Raw genomic sequence first — 27,108 nt, forward strand, 5'->3', positions numbered from 1 at the left:
TTTCCTTACTCTTCCTGTAGTAGTATAAATATTAGACTCAGTAAAATCTTTGTGGAATGATACCTTGCCACGACCTAATATTTATTTGGGATGCTATCCTCTTTTTTTTTATTAAAAAATTTTGTCTTAATGCTTATTTATTTTTTGAGAGAGAGATAGAGTGACAGGGTGCAAGCAGGGGAGGGGCAGAGAGAATGGGAGACGCAGAATCCGAAGCAGGCTCCAGGCTCCAAGCTGTCAGCACAGAGCCCGACACGGGGCTTGAACTCATGGCCTGAAAGATCATGACCTAAGATGAAGTTGAACGCTTAACTGACTGAGCCACCCAGGCACCCCCACTGCTATTCTCTTTTTAACTAAGCTTACTGATGACATTAATTGCAGACTCTTCAGAAGTAAACATTTATTCAAAAGTCTAATTCCTTCAAAATGCTTTTTCCTCTACAGAATACGACTCAGTCATCTATCTCCTAAGGAGATTGCCCCTAGTCAAAATTTGCTTTATACAGTTATTCCACCATAATAATAATCAGATTTTTTGGATTTCAGATCACTGAGATTTTTTGAATTACTTTGAATATAGGAACTTTGTTTAAGCCAAGTGCAGAATCACTGGAGTACTTGGACTATAAAATAGATTATAGATCATTGGACATCTTTACAATGGGAAGTAAAGTTGATATAATTTTATACAGTAAATTATGGGGAAGCAGGATAACATTCTCCTGGAATACTTTAGAATAGAATACTTTAGAATAGAATTATTCTAAATAGATTTCTATTTATTCTATTAGAATAGAATTTACTCGGGGCGCCTGGGTGGCTTAGTCGGTTGAGCGTCCGACTTCAGCTCAGGTCATGATCTCATGGTCTGTGAGTTCAAGCCCCGCGTCGGGCTCTGTGCTGACAGCTTAGAGCCTGGAGCCTGTTTCAGATTCTGTGTCTCCCTCTCTCTGACCCTCCCCCGTTCATGCTCTGTCTCTCTCTGTCTCAAAGATAAATAAACGTTAAAAAAAAATTTTTTTTAAAAGAATAGAATTTACTAAGATTTGTTTAAAATACCATTAATTTCATTACTCCAAAGTGACATCTCTTGGATCCTATTGGTGAAAACCAGGTGTAAATTGCTACTGATTGTGGAGGAGGCTCTCAGCTCCTAAAAGGTGCTGTCAACAGACTGAATTCAGTACAAGAACTAGATAAAGTAATGAACAGGCTCAAATCAGTCAAAATAATATCAATCAAGGGCCATGACAGTAAGAAAGTAACAGGCTGGAATGTTACATATGCAAGCTAAGCAATTCTCTGAAATACATAATTTCTTAGAAAAGAGAGGACATTTTTGGCAGAGTGAAGGAACTGGAGCAAGATGTAGTGTTGCAGAGACAAACACTACTCAGAACTAAAGATTTTGTTTATTTTCCTAGAAGCTCAAATTTATAGAAAGAATTTAATGTGATGATCTGTACTACAATTAAAGTAAAACTTCAATGAATATAAAGACATATACCAGCTACTAATTAACTGGTTGAGCCTAGTAATTCTGGGAAATGGAAGCCTCAGCCCTTGGAGTCCATTTGGTTGAAATGGTGATGCAGTCAGTCTCACATAATCAGTGAGCTTCTATGTGAAGACACTGTCTCCAGGGAACTTAAAGCTAATGTGAAAAATGGATAAAGAAGTGTCATATGTATATACATATATGTGTGTATGTATATATATACATATATATGTATATGTGTATATATGTATGTATATATAACATTAGTCAGCCATAATAAAGAATGGAATCTTGCCATTTGCAACAACATGGATAGATCTAGAGAATATAAAGCTAAGCAAAAGAAGTCAGAGAAAGATGAATACCATATGATTTCACTCATATGCACAATTTAAGAAGCAAAATAAATGAACAAAGAAAAAAAGAGACAACACAAAAAATGGACTCTTAACTATAGAGAAGAAACAGATGGTTACAAGAGGGGAGGTGGTGGTGGGATTAGAGAAATAGATGAAGGGAGAGTACACATCATGATGAGCAGTGAGTTATAAATAGAATTGTTGAATCACTATATTTTATACCTGAAACTAATATAACACTGTATGTTAACCATATTGGAATTAAAATGAAAAACTTAATAAAGTAATGTGATTAAAGGGAAGCTGTATCAATGGTGTTCTAAAACCATTGCAGATTGTCCTAGCAAATACTCTTTGTTTCTACAAGCAGTTTTCTTTGGGTCTAGTTTATTTGAGTTGCTCTTAGAGCCTCACAGACAGAATTCATGCAGCTTCCAATGGCGTTAAACATGGTATCAGACTACACTTAGCTATTGGATCCTGGTTTCATGCATCTTCAGAGACTCTCCTCAGTGACTAATACCAGTATCCATAGAATCACGACTCTTTGACCATAGCCTGTCCTCAAGATCAGAGTCACTGGTGGTACCGGGTCTGCTTCTATCTTGTCACTTAATTCACCTGTTAAAGGGATGCAGCATTCTTAAGTGAAGAAATGTCACCTGAAGAGTGTTTTTCTCGCTTCCATAATCCACAGGTTACCATTTATTTAAGATAACTCTAATGAGGGGCGCCTGGGTGGCTCAGTCAGTTAAGCATCCGACCTTGGCTCAGGTCATGATCTCATGGTTCGTAAGTTTGAGCCCCGCGTCAGGCTCTGTGCTGACAGCTCAGAGCCTGGAGCCTGCTTCAGATTCTGTGGCTCCCTCTCTCTCTGCCCTTGCCCTGCTTGTGCTCTGTCTCTCCTTCTCTCAAAAAATAAATAAATATTAATTTTTTTAAAAAAATTAAAAATAAAATAACTAATGAATATGTACAGAATAAACATGACAACAAAGCTACTATGTTATCTAATGGCATGGCTAATAAGTTTTAAATATTGACTCCAGTAAGGATATGTCAATTTTTCTTAATTTTTAAAATTTAAAAGTTTTAAAGTTATAGTTGTGAAGATGAGCACTTATATTTGAGGTAAAAATACTTCCATTGTTGTAAGATGAAAATAACTTGATTGATTTTTCTGAGTAAACTTCCAAAGAAAATTATTAGTTCTTAAAGTATGATGTATTCTCAGAACTGTATCTCCCACATCTGGCTTAATGTGACTCATACTTATCTCCCAGACTATTCATATAGCATCCCCAGGCTTAACTTTGATTCTTCTTCTCAGATTTGTACTTCTTTCAGGCTCTTTTTCTTAGAAGTAGAAATGCTTAAGGGTTCTGTTAAAAGATAAAATAAAATAAAAAAAAAAAAGATGAGTTTTCTCACTTGGAACAAGAACATATGCAAAGTGCCATAGAACATATATCTCTGGTATGATATTCTCAAAGTAAAACTTTCTTAATTTTTTAAAGTTTACTATTTAAACTAGAAAGCTGATTTATGTTAATGCAGTGAAGCATATTCTGAGCAGTGTAGAATAGAATTTGTATTTTAGCTACACTTTATACTTACATCCAGTGTGATACCATAATAAATTAAGTGATTTGCATATAAATCCTATTATTCTAAAACAGACCTACACTTTGAAGTTTGGCTAGGTGATAGCAGTAAATTTTTTAAGTCAAAGCTTTGAACAAACTATTAGTTTCTTCTGAGGCCCAGGAGAAAAATAGTACACTAAACAACACTATATTATGAAATCAATTTATGGGATATGTCAAGTCATGGAGAATGAAGAACTTTAGCATTTAATTAGGTTATTTTATGATTCCAATACTCATCACCTTATGTAGACTTGCACTAGGCATTCTAAACTTATATGTACAACCGTATAGCCAACACACTGCAAACAAATAACTGTCCCCTATACATTTATGCCAGCACAGCAAGTATCATTAGTTATTTGTCACTGGTGACTTCTGGGAAGCGTGGTTGGACAGAAGCCACTGTCAGTCAAAATGAGTAAATTGGATGGTCTAATTTCCACTGACAAGTAAAACACTTAATGCATAAGATCACATATGCATGCACCCATACATATATGCATGCACCCACATATGAACACACGTGCTCACAACTCATCATGGTATGTGGTGGAAAATGAGATGAAGATATGGATACTGGGAGCAAATCCTGCCCACAGTATTACCTTCAAACATACCAGTCAAAGCATTCTTGTATTAACTATTTGAATATTTCAAACAAAAAATTACCTTATTCTCTATTTCACATATATATATTAAATATGTTTTCTGAGAAGTGGGGATACTTTTTAAAAATAGGAATAATTATTTTCTAGCCATCTTAATCCTAATAATGTGATAGTAAAAGTTGAATAAATACAGAACCTAACTGCTAAAACCAATTTTCTGTTTGCTTACTTACTTATAATTTGTTCCTAAAATGTTTATTTTACTAAGAAAACTTTCATGAAAATAACTTTTTTTCCCACAGAGTAGGTATGCAATAAACGATAGCCATCACTGTTGTGCCATTCAGATACTAACTATCCAGAGTTAGATGGCCTATGTTTGAATTGCAGCTCCAATCCTCACTTTTTAATTTTAGGGAATGTCTCTTGGTTTCTTCTAAGTTTTCTCTTTTTTAAAATAGGCATTATATTGTATCTACTTATAGTTTTGTCTTAAGGATTAAATGAGATTATTCATAAAAGTGGCAGCTCAGTGCCTGATCTATAAATATAGAAGTCTCCGCTTATCAGTGGTCAACTGCAATCTGGAACAGATGGTCCTGGTTAGAAGGTCAGTAGTAGCCTAACAGTACGTCATTCACCTCACTTCATCTCATCACATAGGCATTTTATGGTCTCACATCATGACAACAAGAAGGGTGAGTACAGTACAATAGGATATTTTGAGAGAGAGAGAGAGATCATATCCACATAACTTTTATTAAGAATATTGTTATAATTGTTCTATTTTATTATCAGTTATTTTGTTAATCTCTTACTGTGCCTAATTTATAAATTAAACTTTATCATAGATGTGTATGTGTAGGGAAAGACAGTATATATAGGGTTTGATACTATCTGTGGTTTTAGGTCTTGGAAGGTATTCCTTGCAGATAATGGGGGCAGGGGGAAAGTATATCTATTTGGTAAATAGATATAATTTTAAAAGAAAATAGTTTGATGATTCTATTATTCTAAGTTTAGGCTTACTTTGAAACTAAAGTAGAACTCATTTGAGGGAATTTATATTATTTATTCAAAATACATTTAGTGAAAAATGTTGAAAGTCACACATATTTTAGATAATTTTGACCTCTAAAAGCAAATTAAATTTTCATGTTAGCAAACCAATTAATTTTCTATTTAACTGAAATACGGGGGCGCCTGGGTGGCTCAGTCGGTTAAGCGTCCGACTTCGGCTCAGGTCACGATCTTGCGGTCCGTGAGTTCGAGCCCCGTGTCAGGCTCTGGGCTGATGGCTCAGAGCCTGGAGCCTGTTTCCGATTCTGTGTCTCCCTCTCTCTCTGCCCCTCCCCTGTTCATGCTCTGTCTCTCTCTGTCTCAAAAATAAATAAACGTTAAAAAAAATTTTTTTAACTGAAATACGTATGAGCATATCCTTTTACAATAATAATAATAATAGCCATTTACTCAATTATTATGTGCTAAACACTGTCAAGGGACTTCTTTGCATTGTTTTATTCATTTCTCACAGAATCTCTGAGGTAAGATTCATTATCATCCATATTTCACAGATTAAGAAACTAAGAAAGTATAAAAACTTCCCCAAAGTTTCATAGCTAACAGGTAGTGGGCCAGAATTTAAATCTTACCCATATGCGTTCATAGCTCTTACACCTTCACCGTATCATCTCATCTTGATAGCTCCTCAAGTATATACGTTCCCTTTGCACAAACAGTTCTGAATTAGATCTTAACTTCATTTGCCTACAGCCTGGAGAGGGAACTGTAGAGAGAGTTTCCTAAATTCTGCTGCAGGGAGGGCTGTGTTCTTTCTCTTTACATCCATGGACCTCTTTTAAAGTCTACCCAGCCGGAGAGATTCTGACTCTCCCACCCTAAGAAAATTGTATCCACCAAAATAAAATCATCATATGTTTTTTCACCAAATGAAAGTATTTTGTTTAACTTTACCTTCCAAAATAAGTATTATGAAGACAACATGATTTTATTTTGTTTGGTTTTCAATTTCAAAATTATATTTGAAATAAGCTTTTAAAATTCCCATACCTGGACTGTCTGGAGATCCTTATCTGCCCTGCACACCCACCCCTGCAGACCAATCATGGCCACACTCTCCAGATTACCTTACCTCAACAGCTAGCCTAGAAAATTCTCTTTATGTTCTCTATGAAATATGCTTTTGATATGTAATTATATAAATAGGTATATACAATATAAATTACTTTTGGTCATACATTTATTATATATTCTTTTGATCAGAAACAAAAGTGTTTAATTTAGCATGATGAGTTTTTTAAAAAAATATTGAACTTCTAGAGATAAAAAGCCATATGCATTAAAGCACTTAAGAAGTATATCTGATAAAAAAAGAATGAAATCTTGCCATTTGCAACTACGTGGATAAGAGGCATTAAGGAATCTACTCCTGAAATTATTGTTGCACTATATGCTAACTTGGATGTAAATTAAAAAATTAAATTAAATTAAAAAAAAAGAAGAAGTATATCTGATAATGTGATGAGAGAGTTGCCAAGTTACATGACTTAAAAACAGCCAGGCTAACTATTCTCATACCGAAGAGCTTTGTGTGAGGCACTTTTTGTCATGAACTCTGGAGCCCCCAGTCTCTGCTGCTGTGGGGCGAGATTGAGCTGGGCACACCCACTGTCTATCTGCCTTTGTATTCCTTTTGGGTTGGAAAATGAAATGAAATGACTGCAATCTCTGAATCTTGATCTTTCCCTTAAAAAGACATTTTATGAGAAGACCTCAGCTTCAGGAAATAAAGGCAGATGATGTTACCATTTATGAAAGTGCAGACAAGGCCAGTAGCTATTGTGAATTGTAATGAACCCTGAGACAGCCCTGCTCCAGATGTAGCATTCATGCCTTAGAGACTCAGAAACTTATAGGTGTTTATTGGAAAAGCTAGAGAATTTTTTAAAGCTATTTGGCTTTCTATCTGTATTACCTAGTTTCACCTCATTTCCCATTGAAATTTAGAATTAATATTAATTTCAGAAGTCTTCCCAAGTTTAAAAAAAATAGTTAAAACACCTATTTGTATGAGACAATTTATTGTAGGAATCAAAACACTAAATGAGAAAAAGAAAGAAGAAAGAAAGAAAGAAAGAAAGAAAGAAAGAAAGAAAGAAAGGGCAATTCACCTTTATTCTAACAATGGGATATTTCCTTCTTATGAACTTGTCAAATTTACAAAACAAGTATGAGCCATGTTAGAGAAAATACCTCTTAAACTGAGAATCATCTATATACTTCTGTATTTCAGAAAATTCTTCAGCAAATGAAACAGTCAAATCTGGACATAGGATTAGACTTCTTATCACAACCAGTATTCATAGAAAAAATGGCCACATTAAAACAGTTTTGTCAACCTACTGTTGTCTCACTTATTAAAGTTACAAGGATGATACTTGAATTATCAGTGAAAAATTATCACCTTTACATGGAATAATCCTCATTTCATTGTCTTATTTGTAGGCATTATTTTGATTCAATATAGCAGTAAGAAGCAGAAACCTGAGAATGACAGAGGGAATAGAAGGACAGGAAAAAGAAAAAGAAACTTGCTCACTCTGCAGTTGATTTTATTTCTTAATGGTTTCTTATTCCCTTCTAATGCCTTCCACTCACACCCCAAGAAGAGCAGTTGGCAGAGAACACAACAGATGGATGACAAGCTCAACACATGCAGTGGATCTGGCACCCAGGCACTTGACTTTTATTTGCTAAACAGCCAGATTTCGAGAACTTAGTCTGCTGATGTTCCTACTTGGTTTAATGCACTATGAGAATCTAGCACATAAATATTAAAATATTGCCATAGAAAGATCACACGGTCTCTGTTTCTCTGCATAGTTTAGTGGCTAATTATTTTATTCTTTATTTAAAGGGGTAGATGGTATTTGATAAAGACATCTATAATTTCAGATTAGAGTTTTCTAAAAGCGTCTCTGTCTAAAGGAAACAGACATAGCCAGTGTAAGGTACCGAATGAACTTGTTAGATACTAAGTAGAGGATTTGAGAGCATGATCACAGATGATTGGTACCTTTCTTCGCTTTGACCATCGCTGCATTTTCACACATTACCAGATTCAAAGCTCAAGAAAAATTACATCTTCTTGGTAAAGTCTCGTTGACACAAGACGAATTAACAGCCCCTTCACTCTGCTCACATAGTATTTTATTTACATTATCAGTATAGTTTGTGTCTTTATCTCTACTGTGAGATCCAGGAGAACAAGGTCTTGTTCCTGTAACTGCAGCACTTGACCCAGCATATGGCACCTGATTGATTCTAGATAAATGTTTGTTGATTTATTCAGAACTCAAGTGGACTTAGCCCCAGGCCAATAGAGAAAATAAATTGAAGATGATTGTTAGAAAACTGTGCTGAGGGGTAGTTGGAAAAGGCAGTGGTGCTTCAGTACAAGTCTTCTGTACTTTCCGCAAAAGCACGCTTCAGGGAAATAGGAAGGTAGGAAAATCTCTTATCTACCTAGCAAAGCTTGCAGATGTTGCTTCCTAGAGTGAAATCTAATAGAAGTGTGTGCAACTACAGAATTTGTTTCCCATTTTCTCTTGGAGAAACTATGTTCTTTCTTCTCTTCCAAGCATAAACCTGAAGAAGTTATCATGCTCTCTTTTTTTCCAAATAAGGTTTGAAAAAATTCTCCTGACTTTCTTACAACATTGCTAAGGCATATTCTTTCTCCATATCTTCACAACGATTTACCTCAGGGCTAAAGATAAATAACCAATGACTTCGCTAGTGCGAAGTGCATTTAAGCTCCACTAGAAGTAATTGATATGGAGTAGAACTATAAATTACTCATCATGAGGAATACTTTGGACAGGAAATAGTTTGCACTTACTAGTATCTCACTGACCTCAATTAGGGGCTTACTGATGACACTTTCCTTCTCTTTATATCTTACATCATCTTTCACTTGTTAGAATGCTTGATTCAGATGTCAGTTACTACACTTTGGGTATTTCAGGAGATGATTCACATTAAATGTCTTCTATTTCCCTAGTACTTTTATGAAGCTTTGAGTTTACTTAAATACTGTTTTATAACTCATCTCACAATATAGTGAAATCCAAAACACTTGTTCTTGACAAATCCACTTAAAAAAATCATCACAGGTACATAGGAGCCCAGATTTTTAGTGGGCTCTACAACATTGTCCAACGCCCAGTTCCCTAACTTTGTTAGATATGGAAAGAGTTGTTTACCTGTCCAAATAATTTCAAAGTTACTTGTTTTCTTGTTTTTTTTTAATTTTAATAACTCGGTATAATTTTCATTCTATCAATTTATAAAAGGATTGTAAGATATATTCCCTCAAAAGAAAAACTTAATGGTTGTAGTTGACTACAAGCTCAGTGTATACTTAAGCAATTCAACTTTAAAAAAACAAGTTGTGTTAATATAAGTACTATATAGTATCCAGAACAAGAAGTGTGTGTGTGTGTGTGTGTGTGTGTGTGTGTGTGTGTGTGTGACCCTCCTGTTTTTATTCTATGTGGTGAGATCATTTCTGGAGTGATGTGCTGAATTCTGAGTTCCATATTTTAAAAGATATATTGGCTGACCAATGTGCACCCAGAAAACAGTAACTAACATATTAAGGGACTCCAAACTATCATTTGAAAAATTATTGGTTTACTGAATAGGCTTGATAGTGACACAAAGGGATGTCATACATAAGACCAATAAGAGATTTTTCCTTTGTAATATAACACTAATGAGCAGAAGGGTGCCTGGGTGGCTCAGTCCATTAAGCATCTGACTTGGGCTCAGGTCATGATCACGTGGTTCATGGTTTCAAGCCCTGTGTCAGGCTCTGTGCCCACAGCTTGGAGCCTGGAGCTTGCTTTGGATTGTATGTCTCCTTCTCTCTCTACCACTCTCTTGCTCATGCTCTGTCTCTGTCTCTCTCTCTCTGTCTCTCTCTGTCTCTCTCATAAATAAACTTAAAAAAAAAACACTAGTGGGCAGAAATTTGGGGAAGGTTAATTTGACTTCAGAAAGCATTATTGCAGTATTTGCATAAAGAGTTGTTTTGTTCTGCTCTCCAAAATACAAATTAAACAGCAAAAGTGTCTGACTACTGAAGTTTTCAGTAGAGTCAGTACCTCGACAAATGTTTTGACGGAGGTGGTGAATAAAAAGGTATGAATTTATTCTTGTCCCTATGTGAAAGACTGCCCATCCTGCTCATTTTCTAAGTATGTGCACTTGCGTATACTTGTGTCCCCAAACATGTACATTCAGGTTAATAGTTTTTGAGACGGTAGATGTTGGGTTCAGCTACTACTAACTCCCCATATTTACATTACTATGATTAAGACATGTATCAACCATATATTGCCTTTAAGTGGGCTGGTTTTCCCTTCTTTGAAATGACCCATAAGAATAAGTAATAATAGGATCTCACTCATTTTATGGTTAAGAATGATATAAATTTGCCTTATCCTGAACATTAATATGATAATATATCCCCATGTGTTTGCTGCATTAAAGATCAAATACATATGAATAATTCAAAAAATTTGAAGTTTTAAACCCTATAAGGTATACAGTTTTTTAACTTGATGATTTACTTCTTGGAATAAAGTCCAAGAAAATAGAAGGAAAAAATAATCCTCCCTGAAATAAAAGACTTAGATTGGATGAGATGTCTGAAAAAAAAAAAAAGGTGTATATTATATTTCCTGAAATGCTTCATTGAGTGGCAACAATTTAAGAACCATAAAAATTCAATTTTTGAAGATTACATCCTGAGTAAAGCAGATGTATAGTCGGAAACATAGAGGCCAAGTTAGTGATACACAAAATCAAAATCAGATTTACTTTTAGCTGCCTCTTTTATTGGTTTTCATGCCAGAATTCTGGCATTCCATTTCGATGTTTCTTCCAGCTATTTCGCTCAACATTCAATTTAGGTAAATTTTCTCTTAATAAAATGAGTTAATTAGTAGGATAATACTGATATATTTCCAAGTGTATACTATATTTGTAAAGGAGATTAAGTTACTGGAAAATGTACTGTAGAATGAAATGATGGGCCACGTTAAAATTTTAAATATAGAAACAGTATTTTAGTAGGATCTCAGACTCTTTTTTTAAAATGTTTTTATTTCTTAGTGTGTGTGTGTGAGAGAGAGAGAGAGAGAGTGCATGTGTGCGTGCAAGCAGGGAGAGGGGCAGAGAGAGAGCGAGAGAGGCTCCCAAGCCAGCACAGAGTCATGTGGGGCTCTACACAGGACTTCACACAGGGCTTCACACGGGGCTCATTACAGGGCTCATTGTGGAACTCAATCCCACAACCTGAGCTGAAACCAAGAGTCAGGAGCTCAACCGACTGAGCCACCCATGCACCCCACATCTCAGACTTTTTTTAAAAATTTTTTTAAATATATGAAATTTATTGTCAAATTGGTTTCCGTACAACACCCAGTGCTCATCCCAAAAGATGCCCTCTTCAATACCCATCACCCACCTTCCCTCCCACCCCCCATCAACCCTCAGTTTGTTCTCAGTTTTTAAGAGTCTCTTATGCTTTGGCTCTCTCCCACTCTAACCTCTCTCTTTTTTTTTTCCTTCCCCTCCCCCATGGGTTCCTGTTAAGTTTCTCAGGATCCACGTAAGAGTGAAAACATATGGTATCTGTCTTTCTCTGTATGGCTTATTTCACGTAGCATCACACTCTCCAGTTCCGTCCACGTTGCTACAAAGGGCCATATTTCATTCTTTCTCATTGCCACGTAGTAGTCCGTTGTGTATATAAACCACGATTTCTTTATCCATTCATCAGTTGATGGACATTTAGGCTCTTTTCATAATTTGGCTGTTGTTGAGAGTGCTGCTATAAACATTGGGGTACAAGTGCCCCATGCATCAGTACTCCTGTATCCCTTGGGTAAATTCCTAGCAGTGCTACTGCTGGGTCATAGGGTAGGTCTATTTTTAAGTTTTTGAGGAACCTCCACACTGTTTTCCAGAGTGGCTGCACCAGTTTGCATTCCCACCAACAGTGCAGACTTTTACATCAGAGTGTGGATACCCAACTTTTTAAACCAAAACAAAAAAAAAAATCACCACAACATAGTATATAACTTTCAATTTTCTGGGCTTACATGTAGTTACAAGCAAATTTCCATTTACTTGTTTAATCTGCTTTTCTTTGCTTGGTCTCTTTGGGACTAGGTTTATAAACTATAGCCCTGGGGAATGTGATTTCTTATCAAGTGTCCTTCAGACAACTTGTATTTCCTGCATAATAAGAAAAGACATAGATTCCAACGTCAAAGGAATCAGGAAAACTAATAATTTATCTTTTATGCCTAGCTGTGCTTACTTCAGGGAAATGTGCAGTGATAAAAAGGAGGTAAAATGAAATCCTTTGATCACTTTTTCAGAAAGCCACCAGCTGGCCCTAAATCACACCTAAGTTTTTTCCAAAAGCTTCCCAAAGAGGTTTTACTTTGAATTCTGGAAAGGGTGCTTTAGATTGCTCTGTGAAGTTGAAGATCGGCTATGCATTACAGTAATAACACAGCAACACTGCTGTCAGCAGCAATGTTAGATTTGGCCCTGCTTTGTATTACACATATTCATTCACTTGTCCTTCTGTACTTTGAATTTGTAACAAGAAAAGGACACAGATCCTTTGTTGGAAAGACCTATAATAGAAAGTCTATGCCTCAGAAACAAGTTTGGAACATTCTGGTAGCTATGAGAAACATTGATTGTAATTTTCTCTCAAAAATGCACTGAAGTATTGATCAGAAGCCAAGAGAGAAACTTCTTATTTCTTTGTTTCTGCTGAGACTGGGAGGAAGGAGGAACAGCAAGAGTCCAGAAAAAGCAGCTAATGTCCACCCATCCAGTAGTTTTAGGTAGGCATTTATTTGCTCAGTAGAATTCCATTTGACCTCAAGCTGCGTTAGGTTTTGGATATAGTCTTTAGTTTTTATGCTACTTAACAAATCTTTTTTTTTTGGGGGGGAGTTGGATATGAACAAAAACAAATATACTAATTTATCACTTAAGAACTAGAAAAATAACAAATGATTTAAAATTATTAAAAGTTTCAAAATGGCTTATCTCTGATAACTTCAAGAAAATCAGCGAGAAGAAAATAAAAAGGTTTCTGAATACCAGTCTTGCAAACTTTAAGCTTCAACAGTATCCACTCCCAATCTGAAAATCGTGTACCTACTGGTGTGTGAAACTGAGTTTTTCCTGGGAAAATAATCAGTTGGTATCCCTGAGATTATCTGGGATTTTAGGATTAGGTTTACAAAACAAATTCCTAGTCAGGAAAGAGTGGGGACCAGTGAACACTGACCGTAGGAAAATACAACATTTTAACTGCAATAATCATGAAATCGGTGTCCATTAAAGAGAGAAAAATAGCTTGATATCACAGTTTTAGCGATTTTTGGTATCCAGTTAGCAGTGTTTCTGGGTGGAGCCCTAAACTGACATGTGCCAGAAGTGACTTTAGGTGCTAGTACTTGGAACACATAGTACATAGCAGTGGGCTCTAAACAAAGAAAGAGAGTAGATACTGTCACTACTTTTTTTTCCCCAAAAAAGTATTTTTGGCAGTGTATACTGTATCAGTGTACTTTACTGGATTACATGCCATATCTTGTTATGATGTGTAACTTGTAATATGATATAAAACATTATATTAGACCAACCGATGAAACTAATTCTGCTCCTTATGGACAAGTGGACATACTTCTGCGATGAGTAACTGAAGCTCAATTTCCACAGAATGTTCCCTGGTGTCAAATACTGAATGTGCTTTTACTGTCACTTTATCAAATGAGATGGGAAGTTTCTAATATATTTGTATAATAGTGTCCGAGGTCTAGAACTATAAAAATGTTTTAAAGAATAGAAATATGCTTATTACATAGGTAAGTACATTGTATTTTATTGATGCTTCAACACTTAATTACACTTAGCAGCAAAATTTTGCCTTTACTGTTTAGTATATTTTTTGATGATAGCAGTTCCACTGTGAAAAACTTAGATAACTTAATCTAAGAACAGCCCTAGACTTTAAAATATGTGTGTCTGTGTATAGTGGTACAACCCTGTTATAAATGACTAAACCTTTCCAAAATATATTAATTAATGAAATAATAATTTTCTCTTTAGATTTAGAATATATTATTGCTATTTTAAAGTTTGAAGATGTGATTTTTTTCTTTTATATCATTTTAAGAAATAATATCTAACTTCATTCTAGGTAATGCTGAAAAATTGTTGTCTTATAAATTACTTATAAATGTTTTCTAGAAATAAAGTAGATCAATGGAATTTTTAAATTATTTTGAGCTGCCTCAACCTGCAAACTCAGGAGTCAAGTCAGTTCCTATAAGCAGAAAAATTCCTAAGCCCCCATTGAGAATGTGTACATCCTCCCAGGAATATCTCATTCTAGCTGGTGTGCTGTTTACAAATCACGCTTGTCAAAGAAATGACCCATGAATTCCAGTAATGGAAACTGATAAGCATCTGCTGAGAACCTTTTTACCCAAGAAAGGAACCAGATGAATGTAAAGAACTAAAAATTCTTATAAGCAATTTTTCAAGTAAAATGGGATTGGGTTTGTCTTCAAAATTGATTTAAAGGCAATCAATGGATATGAGTTTTATATATGCAAATATACACAGACATACACGTGTTTACATACATATCTGTATGTCTATTGCTATAATAGATGTGATACATATCTATAATAGATGTATAGATGTATTCAGTTTTTATATGAGATCATTTACAAGCCAGAATTAACTCTTTTCCATGAGACAGTGTAGGGATGTGGCTATGTGCACAGAGCTGAAGTATATGTGTTCAAATTCCATTTCTATCTCCTATTTTGTGTAGGATGGTGTGATCATCTGTTGTAAGATGATCATAATCTATCTACCCAATAGATTTGTTGTGAGAACAGTTCCTGGCCCATAGAAATCCTATTCCAGGCTTTAATATTATGTCCAGAGGTTTGAAAAGAGAACATGAAATAAGGGGTACTAAATAGCTGTGGAGTTAGAGAGACCTCATTGAAATCTCAGGTAGTGCCACAAGTTGGGTGACCCTGAGCATGACTCAGAGACTCTGTTTTCTTTATCTTTTTTTAGGTTTATGTATTTATTTTTAAAGAGAGAGAGGCAGAGAGAGAGGCAGAGACAGAGGGAATCCCAAGCAGGCTCCATGCCTGCAGCACAGAACCTGATGTGGGGCTCAATTTCATGAACCATGAGGTCAAGAACTGAGCCAAAATCAAGAGTCAGACACTTGACTGAGCTCCACAAACCCCCCAAGACTGTTTTCTTATTTTGTAAAATTGAAGTACTAACTCTATAGTTGTAAGATAAGGAGGGATAGATAAAAAGCCCCTGAATGTGATAGATGTTCAGTATTAGGCTACCTTTCCCCACCAAGCTAGAACTAATTCTTAAAGACTGCAAAAATTTCTTTATTCATTTGTTTTTTGCTAATAAAATTTATTTTCTATACATCTTGTAGGGTGAAAATGGTTTGCATGGAGTTCCAGGCTTACCTGGTCAAAAGGTAAAGAGTTTTTGAATGTTTTATAGAAATTAAGAATTTAACATCTTAAAAATTGAATCTGCATATAGTATAGCGAAGACTCAGAAAGTTTATTTGATGAAACTTAATTCCCTGAAAGGCTCTTAGAAAGCCACTAATCAGTCTTTCAAAGAGAACCCATGGAAGTAATCCCTTTTCAAAGGAATCACTCTAGGAGAGAGCTTTAGCAACATGCTTCTCCAGAGAAGTCAATGATCATGCTTTCTGGGGGCCAGTGGAGTGTACAGAGCTGCTCTGATTGTGTTTTCACTGTTACTAGCGTCTAAAATGAAGAGCAGAATAATTTTTACCACCTTTGACTGTATTTGGTTCTTTCTTATTTATCTTCTTTTTGTATTTCCCAGGTTGGCTAAACATAATAGTTACACTGACATAAAATATTAAATGTTACAAAGATGCTACAACTAACCTCTTCAAAAAATATCTTTCAGAATAACAAACTCATAATAAAGATTTTTACCTTGACTAGGCTGCTTGTTTCTGTGCCTACTATCTTTCTCTTTACCAAGGTGAACTTCACTTGTACCTGTCCCAGGACTCTCTCCTCCTGGAAAGGAGTGTGACCAGCATTGCTGGAAGCACAGAGACTGGTCTATTCCAGTTTCCTGGAGGGATGGGGAGCCACTTCAGGTGGGGCCAGCTGTCATGATACCACTCAGATAATCTCACCACAGGGGAGAGCATTACTAATGCAATATTAGATGCCCACCCCAGCCAACCATATCATCTCTATGCTCTGAAAGTTTTACAGGTCTTAGCAGCAAGATGTCAGAAGTTACTACTGCATCTAGGTTTTTCTCTGTAGCTAAAAATTTCCATTTAAAAAAAAGATGTGCATTTATTTATAGTTACAGTGTTTGAAAAATCTTCCCTTACTTGGCTTGATAAAGATAATAAGATTGAACTGGCAGCGATAAAATGGCAAGCTTCTGAATTTCTTCACAGCAACTCTAGACAAAACCCATTGATACAGCATGTGCTGCCTCTGTGAGTTGAGCTGCAAGCCAAGGGATGTGCAGATTTATCTACTGGGAAATAGTTTTGGACTTTCCAGCAGCTGTTTGTGGTGGCTGCATCATGCTGACATTGTGACTGATGTACTGGGGGGTGTAGCAGCTTCGATGTCAGCTTGAATTAACAGATCAAGTTAAAGTCTATATTTTAGGAAAAATGGTCGAGTAAAGATAGACCATATATTCAGTGGCACATATGCCCAAATACTAACCTATTGTCTTTCCTGGTACCCTTTTAAAGGGAAAATGAAGCAGAAATAATAATTTAATCATGTATGTATGTGTGTGTATACATGTACACATATACATATATTTGATTGCAGGTATTATTTATAATATATACACAGACACTATACGTATAGTAAAAACCTGGCAGTTCGCTTCTAACATGAATTTTAATTGTGTCAAGTGTCACCTTGTTGCAGCATTATAGAAAAACTTGACATAAGAAACCCTTCATCCCTTATCTCTGTGCACTCAGGAAATATTTCATTTATTGAGTGCATCTTGTGAGTGGAGGGGTGAGGATGACCTATATCCAGCATTCACTTGCTGGCTGTGTTGTCTGGAGTGCCTGACATGTACTTGGCATTCAATGAATATTTGTTTGAATGTATGCATCAAACATCAGTACCATAAGTATCTGTGCAGAATTAAGTGGGAAAATAAGCTTGTTGGGTCAGAGAGCGTTTTAGTTGAGGAATAGGAGACTTACACCTTTTGGAATAATTATGGTGGTTGAAAGCCAGCAGCCCTACAACTGCCAACGCCCTTTCTGTGACTGAGAGCCAGGTAAAGAACATGTTCGGCTCTGGTGTCAGAGCTGGAGCCAGGATTCGGGGTTCAAACCTGAACTCTCATTCATCACACAGCTCCCACTGGAATGGTATTCCATAGAAGTCAGCATGAGAAGGCTGTTTCTGCTGGATCTAGTGAAATAAATGGTAATAGTAATAATAACAATAATGGCTAACTTAGTCAGTGCCGGGCACTATGTTGATGCATTCAATTCTCAAAACACCTCTGAGAAAGGTACAGTATATAGAGAAATTCAGGTTTATGGAAATGACATTGCATGGAACGTACTATAGTGAAAGTGTGGCTTGTACTCTTTAGTATTTAGGAATATTTAAATTTTGTCTAAGTTAATATTGGTTTAAAAATTTACATATTAGAAATGGTTTTTATTAGTTATTGGAAACATTATCATTATTATTGTAATAATTGTGTATATTAAAAGTAGTGTTCCCATTATTATATATACCATATTCCTCTTCTACAGGGAGAGCAAGGTTTTGAAGGCAGCAAAGGAGAAATTGGTGAAAAGGTAAATATCTCTCATTACATAAGCATCTATAAAAATAAATTGTGTTCATGAAAATATTTTGAAGTGGAATATCTAACTTCTCTTATACTTTCTATATCCAGAATTCAGTAATTTTGTATAAAAAACCTTAAAATATTTATTTCACTTAAGTTATACTTAATACACTGGTGATTTTCAGACATCTTTCTAAACTTTGGATGGTACTTTTATCTAGATATTTCTCACTAAATGCATTTCATTGATATATAAATGATTAAAACATTTATTAAGCAGTATATTTGTGTGCTATCACATCACTGCTGCACTGTGTCCAAGTCTTTAAATAAATATTTTGTTTACATGTATACCTGGTTTATCAGTGGAATTTTTCCTGAGGAAATAAATAAGAAGAACTCTAATTGGGTCAAACAGAAAATAGATGTGAAAATAGAATAGTTTGAAAGAGTTAAAATAAAGAGATGGTTTACTTTATTTATTTTTTAAAGTTTATTTTTATTATTTATTTTGAAAGAGCACAAGCGGGGGAGGGACAGAAAGAAGGAGCTACAGAATCCCAAGCAGGCTTCACACCATCAGTGCAGAGCCCAATGTGAGGCTCACAAACTGTGTGATCATGACCTAAGCCGAGATCAGAAATCGGATGCTTAACCCGAGTCGGATGCTTAACCAACTGTGCCACCCGGGTGCCCTGGAAGGGATGGCTTAAAAGGGACAGTTTAAAAGAAAAAACACAGAGATTGTGTAATATCCCAGATTGGGTTATAGTAAACTCCTTAAACTCTACAAGTTTATCAGACTCAGAAGCAAAGAAAACTATGGATAGAGGTCCAGATTGGTGCTGAGAGAAGTGGTTAACCCAATATTCAAGCAATCTTTGTTTTACAAATTTACAGCCTTCTACTGAAAGTACAGAGAATAGAAGTGCCTTAGTCATCCAAAATTTCCCTTCAGACAATCATTTGAGTCCTTCTGCTTTTCATAAGTCCAGTTTGATTTTTAAATAGAACAAAACAGTACCATTCCTTTGTTTCATAAAATGTCATGTAATTGGACAGCCAGAATAAGGGAAGGGGGAGAGATAATCTCAAATTAGACAGTGTTGCCTGTATTTAGTTTTCTGGGCCGTGATCAGTTGTTTGCTTCTTCCATAAGTATTTTAAACAGAATGAGCATCTATAATAATTGTAAGACAAATTATGCATAATGTAAGCTACTTGCTAATTACTTTTCCTCATAGAACTGTAAGAGAAAAGGACAGCCATATAATAATCATATAATTGAGAATTCCATTAAATTATGACTATTTTTTAAAAAGTGGATCTCTCCTCTTAGGAATCTTTTGAATATTTTTTTTTTAGTAGAATGACAGTCATTGCCTTTAAATAAATGCTTTAGGGGCGCCTGGGTGGCTCAGTCGGTTGGGTGTCCGACTTCGGCTCAGGTCACGATCTCGCAGTCCGTGAGTTCGAGCCCCGCGTTGGGCTCTGGGCTGATGGCTCGGAGCCTGGAGCCTGCTTCCGATTCTGTGTCTCCCTCTCTCTCTGCCCCTCCCCCGTTCATGCTCTGTCTCTCTCTGTCTCAAAAATAAATAAAACGTTAAAAAAATTAAAAAATAAATAAATAAATAAATAAATAAATAAATAAATGCTTTATTTACACATGTTCCTGTTTTATTAATGGGACTTTACCTGTAGGAATAAGTGAGAATAAGCAAGGAAAGAAAAACTCTCTGTCATTTAAAGTCACCATCTCACTAAAATCTTAGTGGTTATTTTGATATTTTATATACATGGTTGGTATTACTCAGTAATAGATTCTCACAGGCTATGAAGTATAGAAAACTGTTCAATATATTTGGCTTTGAAGATTTCCCTTCTAATTCCTCATACCTATTAACAATTGCCTTCAAACAGTTTCACCAAGAGGTAAAAATATTTATGGAGAATGATGGAGATAACAGAAAGATATAAAGCATCAAATAGAAAAGACTGTACCTTGAATGAGAATTATAATTCAAATGGCTTATAGCCACATGTAAAATTCACATAATAACCCGTATAATAAAAATATATTCTGCTTTATTATTTACCAAATAGCAAATGTTTGAGTTTTTCAGTGTTGCATGTTACATATTCTGATCTATGACCACATGTATTTTTCCATGAGATAAATAATTAATGTCAACTTTTTGTTCCTAGATTAGAAACTGTGTTTCTAGATTAATTAAATAAGTATGTGAAGCACTCATTTCCATGTGATACAAGCATGAAATCCTTTCACTGCTTACAACATAATTTGTTTTCTGAACAAAGACTACTTTATGTATTTATTTTTAATTTTTTTTTTTTGAAGTGTATGTGGGCATCCCGATTGGGTGGGGGCAGGTTGCAGGGGTGGTGAAAGAACTCACCCAAGACAGAACAAAAGGGATAAAAGTTTATTGAATACACTGCAAAGGAGCAGCATACAGAACAGCGAAGGACAAACCGTTTGCCATGAGGAGGTGGTGAGAAGCTATAGTTATAGAGGGGGGTAAGGGAATATGGAGACATATGGAATTTTACCTTTTTTGGTAATCTTAGGAACTGTGTCTGGTTGTAAGTAGCCCATTGGTTGGTTAGGACCTATGGCTTAATGAGCCTGTGCATTCAGCTCGGTAGTCACTGTGGACCCTTTTGACTTGCTCAAGTTTCCATTACTCAAGCCTGTGACCTAAAACCAGCCTCTACAGTATAGTTGACATGAAATGTTATATTAGTTTCAGGTGTACAACATAGTGATTCAACAAGTCTATACTTGATGATATGTTCACCTCAAGTGTAGCTACCATCTGTCACCATACAACACTATTACAATACTTTTGACTTTATTCTCCATGCTGTACCTTTCATCCTGTGACTTATTTGTTCCATGCAAGCCTCCCACTCCCCTATACCCATTTTGCCCATTCCCCTACCCCCTAAAAGATAATTTAAATTGAATTTATTTCTTTGTGTAAGACTATATAATTACAATAAGACTTACCTTTCCTCTTTAATTGTCTCATTGTGGCCTTTACTGTGTTTACAATTTGACTGTTTTGAATGATACAATTCACTAGTTGTAAAACAAAAGAATTCAGGGAGTTGTTATTGCTCAAAGATGTCCTACCTACCAAAGGCACATGGCTACCAGTTGAACAAGAAAACACATATCAACTGTCAAAGAGAAAACGCTATGTGATGATCTTAAAGTATCTTCATAGTGATGATACCACTATATGTTACTTTTTTAATGTTTATTTTTTGAAAGAGAGAGACACACACAGAGCATGAGTGGGGGAGGGGCTGAAAGAGAGGGTGGCTCAGAATCTGAAGCAGGCTCCAGGCTCTGAGCTGGCAGCACAGAGCCCAATGCAGGGCTTGAATTTACAGACAGCGAGGACCTTCGACTTAGCTGAAATTGGATGCTTAACTGACTAAGCCACCCAGGCTTATGTGGTATTTCTATAATCCAGTATAAACCAAGTAGAGAAATCTGCTGTTTTCCTTTATGACTACAAAACTAGCCTCCAGGCCAGTTTAATTCATGAGCCAGACTGACCAGGTGGTTCCTCAGCATGTCTAACGTGGTATCCTTAGTCCAGAGAAGAATTTATGAAATGTGAACAAGTAGAGAGGACCTGATTTGAGAGTATATTCCTGAGTCTGTAGCAACTTAGGGAAGAAATTCGTGTATTAACTGAGCAAGCACAATTCAGCCAAATCAGTCCTGAAGTGAAAATCATTTGAAGAACTAGTTCTTTCTCAAATTACTTACCGCTGGCAGGACTTTCCCTGAAGACAGCTATTTTCAGGTTCACTATTCTTTGGTTTAACATGTAGATGTATATGAATGAACCCATCCCACTGCCCCATTGCCTGTTGCCAAAGGCAGGTGAGCATCACTCAAGGATCCTTTGACTCTAACAGCATGCCTCATGAGGCAGGAGGGAGGAAGTCTATATTCTGACTGGGGAATAGACTCACAGCAGGGGGTCTGTGTTCTGGTTTCTCTGTGTCTTTAGGAGTGCTCCTAGGCATCCATTCTTTGGAGGATTTTCCTTAGGTTTCTTCAGAATTCTTGCAGGTTTTGAATGGGCTACTACTAGTGAACAAATGGAGAGTGCACCCTTGAGGTGGCAGTTACCCCTGTACTGTGTCAACCTTCCTTGCAGTGATACAGCCATTAACCATTCTTTTATGTTGCCATTCAAACTCCAACACAGTTTTTTGTTTTGTTTTGTTTTTGAGAGAGAGCACAAGCAGGGGAGGAGGGGCAGAGGAAGAGGGAGAGAGAGAGAGAGAGAGAGAGAGAGAGAGAGAGAGAGAATCTTAAGCAGGCTTTACGTCCAGCATGCAGCCTCAATCTCACAGCCATGATCATGACCTGAACTGAAATCAAGAGTCAGATGCGTGGGGTGCCTGGGTGGCCCAGTTGGTTAAGCATCCGACTTCAGCTCAGGTCATGATCTCATGATTTGTGAGTTTGAGCCCCATGTTTGGCTCTGTGCTGACAGCTCAGAGCCTGGAACCTGCTTCAGATTCTGTGTCTCCCTCTCTGCCCATCCCCTGCTCACACACACACACAATCTCTCTCTCTCTCTCTCTCCCTCTCCCTCTCAAAAATAAATAAACATTAAAAAGAATTAAAAAAAAAAAAAGAGTCAAATGCTTAACTGACCGAGCTAGCCAGGCGCCCCAGACTTAGTTTAAAAATTGATTTTTTCAGTGTTAAACTCAATTCTGCCAATCTTTATGTTAAATATCATTTGAGAGGTTCGGCAAGAAGATGGCGGCATAGGAGCATGCTCGGTTCACCGTGTCCTGCTGATCACTTAGGTTCCACCCATATCTGCCTAAATAACCCAGGAAACCGCCAGAAGACTGGCAGAACGGACTCTCTGGAGTCAAGCGTAGAGGAGAGGCCCACGGAAGAGGGTAGGAAGGGTGGAGAGGCGGTGCACACTACACGGACTGGTGAGAGGGAGCCTGGGCAGTGGAGGGGCAGCCTTCCCAGCAAGGCAGAGCCCCTGAGTCTGACTTGCAAAAGCAGAGGGGCCGGACTCCATGAGTTCTGACAGCCAGCGGGACTTAACATCTGGAATGTTAAAAGTCAACAGCTCTGCTCTCAGAGAGCAGGGAGGGCGAGAAGACACCAAAGGGAGAGTTGTTGAGCCCCAGAAGACAGAGCTCAGCTTGGCGGGGAAAAAAAGGCACTGGCCAGCGCCATCTCCCTCTCTAATCCCCCAGCTGAAATCCCAAAGGGAACCAGTTCCCCAAACTTGTTTGCACCACACAAACACCCAATGCTGTGCTTCTGTGGATCCATCCCTCTGACAGGTCTGCATGCCTCCCTCCCTGTGCTGCAGGGCCCCTCCCACAGGGGGCCCTTTGCTATGGCAAAGCAAGCTAAGCCTGCCCCTCCCACCCCTGTGCACCTTGCGGACCCACTCCCGCTAATATGCCAGATCCCATAAAGCAGCACCACAAGCCTGGCAGCGTGCAAGTAGCCCAGACAGGGGCCACACTACTCCACAGTGAGTACTGCCCCTGGGAGAGGGGAAGATAAGGTACACCAGTCTGACTGTGGCCCCAGAGGTGGGCTGGGAACAGACATCAGGTCTGACTGTGGCCCTGCCCACCAACACAAGTTACTCCAGACAGCACAGGGGAAGTGCTCTGCAGTTCTGCACCACTCCAGGGACTATCCAAATGATGAAACAGAATAATTCTCTTCAAAAGAAACTATAGGAAGTAGCAACAACTAACAAATTGATCAAAAACGATTTAAGCAATATGAAAGAACAAGAATTTAGAATAATAGTCATAAAATTAATCGCTGGTATTGAAAAAAGTATAAAGGACTGCAAGGATCTATTGCTATAGAGATCAGGGGACTAAGAAACCATCATGAGGAGCTAAAAAAATGCTATAAATGAGGTGCAAAATAAACTGGAGGCAACCATTGAAGCTCAGATTGAAGAGGCAGAGGAGAGAATAGGTGAATTAGAAAATAAAATTATGGAAAAAGAGGAAACTGAGAAAAAGAGAGATAAAAAAATCCAGGAGTATGAGGGGAGAATTAGAGAACTAAGTGAAACGTTGAAACGGAACAATATCTGTAATAGGAATTCCAGAAGAGGAAGAGAGAGAGAAAGGGGCTGAAGGTGTACTTGAACAAATCATAACTGAGAACTTCCCTGATCTGGGGAAGGAAAAAGGCATTAAAATCCAAGAGACACAGAGAAATCCCTTCAGGTGTAACTTGAATCGATATTCTGCACGACATATCATAGTGAAACTGGCAAAATACAAGGATAAAGAGAGAATTCTGAAAGCAGCTAGGGATAAACAGTCTCTAACATATAAAGAGAGACCAATAAGACTAGTGGCAGATCTATCTACTGAAACTTGGCAGGCCACAAAGGAATGGCAGGAAATCTTCAATGTGATGAACAGAAAAAATATGCAGCCGAGAATCCTTTATCCAGCAAGTATGTCATTCAGAATAGAAGGAGAGATAAAGGTTTTCCCAAACAAAAACTGAAGGAATTCATCACCACTAAACCAGCGCTACAAGAGATCCTAAGGGGGATTCTGTGAGTGAAATGTTTCAAGGACCACAAAGTACCAGAGACATCACTACAAGCATGAAACCTACAGACATCACAATGACTCTAAACCCATATCTTTCTATAATAACACTGAAGGTAAATGGACTAAATGCTCCAACCAAAAGACACAGGGTATCAGAATGGATAAAAAAATAAGACCCAACTATTGGCTGTCTACAAGAGACTCATTTTAGACCTGAGGACACCTTCAGCTTGAAAGTGAGGGGATGGAGAACTATCCATCATGCTACTGGAAGTCAAAAGAAAGCTGGAGTAGCCATACTTATATCAGACAAACTAGACTTTAAATTAAAGGCTGTAACAAGAGATGAAGAAGGGCATTATATCATAATTACAGGATATATCCATCAGGAAGAGCTAACAATTATAAATGTCTATGTGCCGAATACGGGAGCCCCCAAATATATAAAACAATTAATCACAAACATAAGCAACCTTATTGATAAGAATGTGCCAATTGTAGGGGACTTTAATACCCCACTAACAACAATGGATAGATCATCTAGACACAGGATCAATAAAGAAACAAGGGCCCTGAACGATACATTAGATCAGATGGACTTGACAGATATATTTAGAACTCTGAATCCCAAAGCAACAGAATATACTTTCTTCTCAAGTGCACATGGAACATTCTCCAAGATAGATCACATACTGGGTCACAAAACAGCCCTTCATAAGTATACAAGAATTGAGATCATACCATGCATACTTTCAGACCGCAATGCTATGAAGCTTGAAATCAACCACAGGAAAAAGTCTGGAAAACCTCCAAAAGCATGGAAGTTAAAGAACATCCTACTTAAGAATGAATGGATCAACCAGACAATTAGAGAAGAAATTAAAAAATATATGGAAACAAATGAAAATGAAAATACAACAATCCAAATGCTTTGGGATGCAGCGAAGGCAGTCCTGAGAGGAAAATACATTGCCATCCAGGCCTACCTCAAGAAACGAGAAAAATCCCAAATACAAAATCTAACAGCACACCTAACGGAAATAGAAGAAGAACAGTAAAGACACCACAAACCCAGCAGAAGAAGAGAAATAATAAAGACCAGAGAAGAAATAAACAATACAGAATCTAAAAAAACTGTAGAGCAGATCAATGAAACCAAGAGTTGGTTTTTTGAAAAAATAAACAAAATTGATAAACTTCTAGCAGGCTTCTCAAAAAGAAAAGGGAGATGACACAAATAGATAAAATCATCAAAGAAAATGGAATTATTACAACCAATCCCTCAGAAATACAAGCAATTATCAGGGAATATTATGAAAAATTATATGCCAACAAATTGGACAACCTGCAAAAAATGGACAAATTCCTAAGCACCCACAGACTTCCAAAACTCAAACAGGAAGAAATAGAAAATTTGAACAGACCCATAACCAGTGAAGAAATTGAATCAGTAATCAAAAATCTCCCAACAAATAAGAATCCAGGACCAGATGGCTTTCCTGGGGAATTCTACCAGACATTTAAAGCAGAGATCATACCTATCCTTCTCAAGCTGTTCCAAAACATAGAAAGGGAAGGAGAACTTCCAGGCTCATTCTCTGAAGCCAGCATTACTTTGATTCCTAAACCAGACAGAGACCCAGCAAAAAAAGAGAACTACAGGCCAATATCCCTGATGAATATGGATGCAAAAATTCTCAACAAGATACTAGCAAATCGAATTCAATAGCATAGAAAAAGAATTACTCACCATGATCAAGTGGGATTCATTCCTGGGCTGCAGGGCTGGTTCAATATTCACAAATCAATCAATGTGATACATCACATTAATAAAAGAAAAGATAAGAACCATATGATCCTGTCAATCGATGCAGAAAAAGCATGTGACAAAATTCAGCATCCTTTCTTAATAAAGACCCTCGAGAAAGTTGGGATAGAAGGAACATACTTAAATGTCATAAAAGCCATTTATGAAAAGCCCACAGCTAATATCATCCTCAGCTGAGAGCTTTCCCCATGAGATCAGGAACACGACAGGGATGCCCACTCTCACCGCTGTTGTTTACTATACCATTGGAAGTTCTAGCATCAGCAATCAGAGAACAAAAGGAAATCAAAGGCATGAAAATTGGCAAAAATGAAGTGAAGCTTTCACCTTTTGCAGATGATATGATATTATACATGGAAAACCTGATAGACTCCACCAAATGTCTGCTAGAACTGATACATGAATTCAGCAAAGTTGCAGGATACAAAATCAATGTACAGAAATCAGTTGCATTCTTATACATTAATAATGAAGCAACAGAAAGACAAATAAAGAAACTGATCCCATTCACAATTGC

General features: G+C 37.0%; 1 protein-coding gene across 2 annotated transcripts in view; it reads left to right on the plus strand.

The window, feature by feature from the left end:
- COL19A1 (collagen type XIX alpha 1 chain) overlaps nucleotides 1-27,108 on the plus strand; it is a 346,955-nt gene that overhangs the window by 79,132 nt on the left and 240,715 nt on the right. For both annotated transcript variants that reach the window (XM_060615861.3, XM_060615862.3), the window contains exons 11-12: nucleotides 15,723-15,767; nucleotides 18,102-18,146. In XM_060615861.3, the coding sequence (XP_060471844.2) occupies nucleotides 15,723-15,767; nucleotides 18,102-18,146 (90 nt within the window). The remainder of the gene's footprint in view (nucleotides 1-15,722; nucleotides 15,768-18,101; nucleotides 18,147-27,108) is intronic.

Source organism: Panthera onca, chromosome B2 (genome assembly GCF_046562875.1).
Source record: "Panthera onca isolate mPanOnc1 chromosome B2, mPanOnc1 haplotype 2, whole genome shotgun sequence".
Classification (NCBI taxonomy): Eukaryota; Metazoa; Chordata; class Mammalia; order Carnivora; family Felidae; genus Panthera; species Panthera onca.